The sequence below is a fragment of the Diospyros lotus genome, chromosome 1 (genome assembly GCF_014633365.1).
Source record: "Diospyros lotus cultivar Yz01 chromosome 1, ASM1463336v1, whole genome shotgun sequence".
Taxonomy (NCBI): Eukaryota; Viridiplantae; Streptophyta; class Magnoliopsida; order Ericales; family Ebenaceae; genus Diospyros; species Diospyros lotus.
The window spans coordinates 33,078,073-33,087,788 of NC_068338.1; the positions used below are offsets into that span (position 1 = coordinate 33,078,073).

General features: G+C 34.8%; 1 protein-coding gene across 5 annotated transcripts; it reads right to left on the reverse strand.

Moving 5' to 3' along the window:
- Positions 1-634: 634 nt before the first annotated feature.
- LOC127810662 (probable serine/threonine-protein kinase WNK4) lies at positions 635-7,231 on the reverse strand. 5 transcript variants are annotated; one of them, XM_052350257.1, is made up of 8 exons: positions 6,957-7,231; positions 6,305-6,798; positions 4,681-4,946; positions 3,784-4,007; positions 3,178-3,335; positions 2,782-3,100; positions 2,173-2,448; positions 635-1,553 (listed from the first exon to the last, which is right to left on the reverse strand). In XM_052350257.1, exons 2-8 carry the CDS (start codon positions 6,392-6,394, stop codon positions 1,039-1,041), a joined length of 1,848 nt encoding a protein of 615 aa, XP_052206217.1. In that variant the 5' UTR covers positions 6,395-6,798; positions 6,957-7,231; the 3' UTR covers positions 635-1,038. The 5 variants fall into 5 exon arrangements, with proteins under 5 accessions (XP_052206217.1, XP_052206208.1, XP_052206239.1 ...); XM_052350248.1 differs by having other exon boundaries at positions 6,305-6,805; XM_052350279.1 differs by lacking the exon at positions 6,305-6,798.
- Between the last annotated feature and the right edge of the window lie 2,485 nt (positions 7,232-9,716).

The window sequence follows — 9,716 nt, forward strand, 5'->3', positions numbered from 1 at the left end:
AGGAACACAAACACAAACAAAAAGAAATTAAAGTAACAATAAAATACTTGGAAAAGGAACTATCGGTGACAACTTGAGCGGGAATGTCCGACGATAATTGAGAGAAGGAACAACCGACAATGAACAAATCGAGTAAACAATTGGTGGCTAAGCTCGATCTTTGGGATTCGACGATCGAGAAAAAGGCAATCATCGGTGAAGGAACGACAAAGGAGCAATAAGAAGCAACAGTGACTGAAACTGAAAGCGAGGAAATGATAGCGAAAGAACACCCAGAGCAACAAACGACCGAAAGAGAAGACTTCAGGATTCGAAAATAAAGCACCAAAAGAAGAAAGAGGAGGAGGAGGAGGAGGAGGATGACTGAAGAGAGGGGAGTAGGGAACTTTGGGATTCGTGAGCAGCGATCGTCAAAAACACATTGCCCCTCATATTATGTAATTTGTGAAATAGTCCCAAAATATTTTGCAAATTATAAAAACAGCCTAAAAAAATTTCGGGCTGTATTTTCTGTTTTTGAAACAAAAAATAGTTCAGAAACGTCGAAATGGCATCTCCAAACCATTTCAATGCTTTAGATATAGAAACAACACAAAAAAAAAATAAAAAAAAACAGCCATACAAATTGCGAAGAAAACCCACAAACAACGCATAAAAACTCACTGGGCAACCCACAAACAACGCATAGAAACTCACTGGGCAAAGCTAGCCAAACAGAGGGGTTACTAGGATGTAACCACAGTTTTTCCCACGTAGTCTCAGCAGCTTGATTTACTTGAATGTCTTGAAATATACATAAGGATGAAGGAAAAAGTGCACACTACTAACTGGCTAACACTTTATTCAGGATCATAAGCTTCACTCACTAAAGGCCTTCAGCTTCATCCCCTCTGGCCTGCCTTGTGGCTGCTGACTGAAGATACTTGTGGGCTTTGGACAAATATTTACAATCACATGCTATGTATGCATAACCATGTTGGTCCATGCAAGTTTTAGGTTCGAGAAAGCTGAAAACGCAGACCCTTCTTCCTTTTGTCCTTACCTCTTACCATAACTCCTAGTTCTCAGGGAACGGGCTGCATCCACTGCCCGTCTCTCCTTTTTAGAAAGCCCAACAGGCGTCTGAAACCCAATATTTTCCACAGCATCGACAGTCTTGAACATTCTTCTCTTGTTCACCTCTTCCACTAATGATCGGTGCAGTAACTGGCTACGCAGATCGACTAGAGATCGGTTACTTGTTAATTGGCAGCCGTCCGTCGCCCACTTATCTTTAGAAGCAGAAGCTGCTTCTGAATTAAGCAAAACTTTGCATGGCTTGAGGCAGTTTCTACCCAAAGGCTGCCTCATGCTAGAAGTTTCTTCGGGACATAACCTTGTAGACACATACCCGTTCACAGCTGGGTATTGATAATCTCGTCTTCTAGGGCTCATGGGATAATCATGCTCCTCACCAGAAAAACAATTATAGGAATATTTTCCAGAGTGTAAAGAACTCTGAGAGCTGGAATCATCAAACAAGTCTTCTGCAGCAACAATTTCATTTCCAGTTACTGGTTGAACGCACAACATTTTTAGCTTTCAATTGTATTACAGAATGCAGAACAAACTTTCAATGAGAAGAAAAAAAAAAATACATTTTCCAACAGAGAAGAAAATGCAGCAATGAGTAAGGGGATTTAACAATTTAAAAACGTGTCTACTTTAAATAATACAAATGAACACACTGCTTGATTGTCCTCTGGTTCTGCAATTGACAAGAATGCACTATTGCCCCAATTAATACAAGGAGGTTTCCCTGGAATTTAATAGACATTGCTTTTTATTTAATGTGATTTAATTCAAAAATAAAATAATTTCACTCCAAAAGAAACTTAAAGATATCAAATATTGCATGTTGATATGACCCATATTGAATTGAGCCACATTTATAATATAGTAAATTGCTGCAGAATACAATCAGTAAAGATGCATTCTATCAGAGACAGATTCTGCAATACATGATTGCCAGCAAGATAGTAATTACATAAGGTTATATATTAAAGTCATGTTGCAACAGTTGTAAACTTGTAATACTGACAAAAAATGCCATTTTCTTTATTCATGGCTAGTGGATCAACTGACCAAAATCACATATATGCACAGCAGCCAATGGAATTGGAAGAAACACACCTTGGAGCCAATCACAACCATGTGACCTTTCATCCGTCTTATGAGAGTTAATCAACCCTAAGAATGACACCTGGGACGATGAAGAAGATGAGAATGGATGAGGCCGGTCCTGCTGCTTCCAATCAGGCATTAGAGCAGATATTTCCCCATCAATCATATCAGCAATTTCAGAGGATTGCCAATCAGTGATCTCCAACTCCTTCACCATCTCACGCGCAACATCCAATGGTGTGTCATTCGAAACGTCAAAAGGAAAAAATACATTCCTTACAGAACCTGCAAGAAACACTTATCAAAAACATAGCCACACAAAGATCTGTTGATTCAGGCTTCAATCAAATGGTATCTATCCAATTCTGGACCTATTATCTATCCAATGGTTAGGTCCAACAAGCAGAGAGAAAATTTGATCCACATGCAGCAAAAGGGCTTCTTCATTTTGTTTTGTTATTTGTCACGGTTAAAAGAACATGTGGGTTAATCATCATTTTTTCTCCAACTGGTAAAACATAACTAGAGCCACAAAGGACAGTTTCTATAAGAAAATGGTCCATAAAACCATGTTAAAATAATAACAAAAATAAAAGAAGAGAGCTTCTGCAGCCAAACCTTCTTCATCAGCAATCTGCACCTTTAGGAATATGGTGTCATCTTCAGGATTTAGCTTCCCTGTGATTGTCATGTTGGTTTCTGGTGGATTTTCAGTTTCAGTCAGCCACAGTTCTGTAATCCCTGTGTTAGCATTCAAAAATGGTTTCTGGCATCCAGCATTTGTCAAAGGCATCAAGTCATCTTCATCAAATGCAAGAAATGGATCGAGCAATAGGTCTTTAGCCGACAATCTCTTTGAGGCAGTTTCTAAGCATTTTCCTACAAACTGCTGTGCTTCCAAGTCTTCAACTTTGTAAAATGCTCTTGGCAGCTTTCCCTGAATGAATAAAACTGCACATAGGTCAGTGCATAAGTGATTGATAGATATCAGTTGCAACCCAAAGTTGAACTTACCGAGATCACTTTCTTATATATTTGTGCTGGATTGGCACATTCACTATATGGGTATTCCAGGGTGAGCATCTCTAAAATGCACATACCAAATGAGTAGACATCAACAAGTTCATTGTAGTTTTCCTCGTATAGTTCTGGCGCCATGAACTCTGGTGTGCCTAGCACCAAGGAAAATATTGGAAACATAGTATTTTAAACATGCCTTATGTAAAATTAGAAAAAAAAAAGAAAAAAAGAAAAAGAAAAGGACTCCAGGTAGTATAAGGGTTCAAATCCAGGGTGGTTTTGTCCAAATTTAATTTTTATATCATTCAAGTAGTTTAAATCTTGCTTGACCCCAGGGTTAAGGATATTTTACTTCATCAGATAGGTTTTCAAAAGCACACAACTGATGGCATTCAGTTACGTTATCACATAACTAATGCTTAAGATGTGATTATCATAAAACTTTTTTCTTTTTATCTCGATTGTTTGGGATTGGGTAATCTTGAACTCATGAATAAAGGATTCAACACTGAGATGAATGAAATGAGAACCATTTCGTCCATCTTCAAAGCTGAAAAGTGTCTTGTTCTGTAAATGAGCCAATGATGAAGAGATTAGTACCTATGACACTGTGTGCAATGTGTGACCCTCGCAGAATGGCTGCCAAACCTAGATCACCAATCTTCACTTGTCCAAGATGTCCATTGACAAAGATGTTGTCACACTTAAGGTCTCTATGGATCACTGGAGGATCATGGCTATGCAGATAAACAAGGCCATTTAATACTTGAAGCGCCCAATTTTTGATGGCACGGATGCGAATCCGCTTATATTTCTTCCTATATCTGCAATACATCATACAGTTGTACTTCTATTATGTAATAACGCAGTTAACTAATCAAATGCTTATAATTTTATTCGTGCAAATGTAGAAGATTTAAAAAATGCAGCCACGTTTATGTCCTCATCATCCATAGCATGTCTAAGCCAATTGGCAGGATGATCTTCCATTATAGACACTTCCAATAATACAGGTGAAACATGGTTAACTCTTTCTACACTCTCTATAGTTGACACACAAGTTTGAACTTCTAAAAGATCTTCCTTCACTAATAGTTCATTTATTATAAATGTGTAGTACAGTAGCAGTTTGGTCTTCTTTCTTTCTCTTCGTTCTTTTACCTAAAATCGGATCATTGTGGCAGTTGCTCAAGACAAAGTGGACCCCGCCCAATTAATCCTTAATCTAAGGGAATCAGTACCATAGGTAATCAAGTACAAAAATAAGAAGTAACACACCTCTAAAACAATTTTGTAAAGGTTATGGTTAAGGAATCTAAATGATTACAAATCTGCAATGTTTTGGAGTTATTTAGAGGATTTGAGAACTTTGTGAATGATCAACGAATATAAAAGGGAGAACCATTCCCAGAAAGATCAACTGAAAAGAATCTAAATTTTTAGAATCAATCATAGAGTTGATATCTAAGCAGTGAAGAAGTGGGTAATGGAAATTACCCTCGGAGAGTGCCTGAAGAAAACATTTCGGTGATGAAATTGAAGGTTCTTCGGTCAGTATCAATCCAAGAGGTGTAGAATCGGATTATTGAATCATGATTGAGGGTGCTGAGGATGTGAACCTCTGAGTACAGCCGCTGTAAGTCATCCGGTGAGTGAAGCAAGTCATTGAGTTTTACCTGGTTCCATGCCACTTCCATTCCAAGGACCTCATCAATAGCCTTGTACACTGTTTTCATAGCCCCTTTTCCAAGAACTTCTTCAAACTGTTATCACAGGTACAAAAAACTCATATTCTGGGTGTCAAGTATTAATCACTCAATTGACCCATAGAACTCAATAAGTATGAGAATTGATTCTCCAATAAAACAAGATGATTATTTCCAAACTCCAGGTGAAGAATGAGATTCTTAAACCATTAAATTGATTATAAGAAGAAAAGTTCAGAATCAGAATGAACATCAATGATAACATGGATAATGAATAAAATCAAGTATTTGCTACTTCTCTACATATTAATCTTAATTCCTATCATGCAAACCAGAGGTTTCCCCTATATGCACGCCCCTGCCTTTTCCCATTTTGTGTTATTAATCCCGTGCCCTCCTGCTATCAACTGCCTTAATAGAAAAGAATAGTGGACTCTACACTCCAAAAGCAAAACGTGATATTATAGCATATATAGTAATACATTATTTATCAAATATTCTAGGTGAAACTAATTCCATGGAAACCCCAATTAACAGACCAGCACAAACTTTGTATGCAAGCATCCCAGACATAACCAAATTACTATTTTAATCAAGTTTGCTACTGGTTCCCATAAAATACAGGATACAGTTTCACTGGCATGGATACAACTTCCGAGGTCCGCAGTAACAAATTTGTTCCATGTATCTTTTTTTTTTTTTTTGTAAGTAATTTATACCATAAATCTCACTTCTTCCTACAAACGCGCCACGTCTCTGCATGAATATGATTAAAAGTCAACCCCGATTACAGACTAGCTATCGCTCAATCACTATACTTCAAAAATAAGATTAAGAAGAAGAAGAAGAGTTGAATTTGTCGGGATTACGAATTTAAAAATACATATTTGTGATGATAGATTGCTTTCTTGTAGGATGACGTCCTATCAGAAAATTTAAGCAGATAGAGTGATCAACTGAAAACAATAATTCATATTAAAATAAGTCGCAGCAGCTTCGGCAAGATAAGCAATTGAATAGTTTACAGCAACAGACGCGATGCAGGCACTGGACGACACTTCCTATATATCCTAAAGAAACAATTGAAGATCAACAAAAGAAAAGAAGAAAAAGAAAACAATACCGCATATCAATATACCAAGCGTCCATAATATTATAATAATACAAAATCATGGTGTAACTTCTACAAAAGCATATAATTAACCTTGCAAACCTATTTACACAACCAAACCATGAACGTACTTCTCTTTCTTCTGGAAACTAAATTTGTCTTAATAGAAACGGGACGATTAAGCAAAGAAGTCAAAACCTATATGCACAGCCGAGCAAAAAGCAACCTACATGCATTGTCCAAGAACAAACGAATGTTCAATTAATCCATAAATCCATGTCTGTGTCAACATATATGAACTTACGCGACCATAGCGTCCGGACGGGTCGGTTTCGGCGTAGCCATCATCGGTCTTGCCTTCACCAGCGCGCTCTTGGAACCTCCCCCTTTGCATGTTTCAATATTATATATATATATATATATATACTATACGGACCACGCTGAGACGAGAAGATCTTCGATCGGCTGTGTTCAAAACAGACTCTTGTCGAACTTTTATATAGGTTTGCGCAGAAATAGATTGAAGAGAACGGAAAGAAAGTAAAATCTAAATCCGAGGCTTTCCCTCGTGATTTTCGTAAGAGAAGACACCGAAGAGGAGCCAAAAGAGCCTAGAGTAGTCAATTCGCAGCATGATCCAGGCCATCTCCACCACAGCGCGTGAGTAGTCGTACTTGTTGGGAAACATTTGATTTTCAAGGCAAGTAGTAGTAGTAGTAGTAGTAGAATAGCAAAGTTGGATCTGACAGCGGAATGAGAGCGAGGGAGACGTTGGTCCCCCGGTACAAACCTGGCCGGCTACACACTAGTACAAGTGTAGAAATGTTATTTTCTTGGGAAAGTGGACTTCCCCGGGAAAATTGAATTTTCTCGAGGGCGGAAAATTAAGAAAAAATCTCCAGCTATCTGTCAAGGACAGTATTGGAAACTTAAAAACAAGAGGAGGAAAGAATAACCTGAAGAGATACGGGATCAATTAAACGGCTGCTTAAATGGCGATGGTGAGACTAGAGGTGGATCTGAACTTGAAGAATCTGCGGCTGCGCTTTGAGGATGCCATCCGTGGTTGAGAAAGGAATCGAGAGGGTTTCAGATAGATAGGGATGGAAGGAAGACGTAGACAGAGAGAGAGAGAGAGAGAGAGAGAGAGAGAGCAGAGTGAATCTGAATCCAAGAAGAACGTGTCTGGCGGTGGCGGTAATGGTGATGGTGGTGGGGTTTGTTGTTGAGAGTTATTAGTAGTCATTACTAATAGAAGCGGCAGGACTGTGGGTCCTACATAAACGGAGGGAGTTGCCAGCCAAAGTTACGTTACACTTCACGGCGTTTACATCCAGTAATGATGAAATATGTTTTTTTTTTATTAAAAATCATGACGAGTATCTTACTGTTCCGTCTCATAAATATCAACAGAAAATATAAATTAGATAACTCAACAACTAATTTCAATATTATTTTTTTTTTTTTATTTGGTGAACATCGTCTATAAACTAGTTTATAGTTCATAATAATTGATTCTGTCTAATTATACTTCCTAAATAATATTGTTTTTATATAGGCTCAGGCTCAGGCTGAATATAATATAACAATATAAAAATAATGGCTAATCAGTTGAGGGAGACAGCTGCCGCGTGGGTATCCTTCAAGGGACATAAGGGGCCGATATAATACAATATAATAATATATAATGGCTAATCAGTTGAGGGAGACAGCCGCCGCGCGGGTATTGGACATAAGGAGGCGCTCGTCAACCACAATGTGCATCGCTTTCACCCATGTTTTTTATTTACTAGTAGTATTTGGAGGCTTCATTCACTTGTTACTGTCCCTATACTTGCCGTATAAAAATCAATCTGGGGGCTTTCTCTTCTTTGTGTTAAACTTGGGCACGTCACCAGCCAGGTCAAATGCTACATACACCTCTGTACATGAAAAAAATAAATAAAAGAAATGAAAAAGCTTTTAAGTCTTTTTAACATTTCTCATTCAAATTCTAACTTACCACCAATACATAACAAATGTCCGTAAACTTTAAATCTCCATTTTAAGTTTTATGAATCACAAATATGTCTTTTCTAAAATTTTGTATAATTAAATTTAATCCGTGAAGATTCTAATAACATTATCGTGAAAATAAAAAAAAAAATCTAATATAGTGTTGTTAAATTATTAATAGATATAACACATAAATATTATATGACCGACCACGTGAGACATGAACATTAATTTACCTTTGTAATCGGCCCCTTTTATCTTAATTAATTATTTCTGCTCCTTGGATTCTCCATTCCACGTGGTAATAGTAACGGCCATGATCCTTCCACAGGTTTGGGTGGGTTCAATTAGTAACAGAGAATTCCCACTTATAAGTTGTTGCTGAACCACTAGGAAATGTTTCTGTTACATTACATCAGATGGCAAAGTTAGTATTGTTTGCCAAAATGAAATCTCACGTAAAAGTAGTCAATTTTTTTTATTAAAACTTACTCATAAAATGGCGATTAATATTTGATTATAAAAAGTAAAAAGAAAATAAATAGAGGGATTGAGTGATATTAGATACTCAAATCAAATTTAAAATTATTATTGAAAATTTTTCCAATCAACATAGGAATAATAATCTTTATATATATAAAAGTAAGATAGTCTGAAAAAAAAAAATCCCCTCAAAACTTATATTAATAATTTACATTTAGTACTTATTGCATTAATAATTTAAAATTTTCAATTATTTTAAAATAATAAGTACTAATTACTATAAAATTAATAATGAATTTTAAGTATATGAGTTTTTTAATACTAATAATGTGTTTTCCAATAAATTATTATGCGAATATTAAATATTTAATTAATCTGTTAATCAATCAAAAATAAATACTATTTATGAAGAATACGAATAGACACTTAAAATATTAATTAAGTCATAGAAAATTGTCCATTAAATAAAATATTATCTTTATATAATATAATAATATATAATATATTATATTAAAGTAGAATAGTTTGTAATTTTTTTTTCCTCCAAAAATCTTTCAAGCTATTTTTTGCCTCTAAAATTTGTATTAAATTTGCATAGATTTTTGAGAAATATTAATAGACAGCTTGAACTATTAATTAAATCATAGAAAATTATCCATTTATTTAAAATCTTATATTTATATCTTTATTCTATATATATAACACTAAAATAGGATAGTCAAGCAAAGTATTTTGCTAAATGTCAATTAATGGTAAATTTTTTCCCTCAAAAACCTACATTAAATCAAATGTAGTGATTAATTAATTATTAATTTTATTTTAATAATTATATTATAATCTTCAAAATGTGATATTCTAACAAATTCATAAAAAATTATTTAAGGTTGTCAAATGTTTGGATTTTTCAATACTAATTAATATTTAAGATATCACATTTTTAAAACTATAGAATAAATTAAAATTCATATTTTTAAAGTTTTGTTATTATTGAAAAATTTATTCTTACTCACATTTAAGAGTTTTAATTTATATTTATAATATAATAAATAAAAAATAACAAACGTCTTTGGGTGGATATATTATAAATTTTATAATATTTATTTATAAATAACTATAATATAATAAATAAAAATTTATATAAGTATTTTGCCAAGTGATCTACTTATTGTGTTAATTATTCTTTACCACATTGAATGTGTAATACTCGAGAATAATTCGAGGACAAAAATGATATTTGG

Coding starts and splice junctions, on each gene's coding strand:
- LOC127810662 (XM_052350257.1), bottom strand. CDS start 6,394: ATGCAAAGGGGGAGGTTCCAAGAGCGCGCTGGTGAAGGCAAGACCGAT. Junction 4,008..4,680: donor TCTTCAGGCACTCTCCGAGG/GTAATTTCCATT, acceptor GATGTATTGCAG/ATATAGGAAGAAATATAAGC. Junction 3,101..3,177: donor TATATAAGAAAGTGATCTCG/GTAAGTTCAACT, acceptor TTATTCATTCAG/GGAAAGCTGCCAAGAGCATT.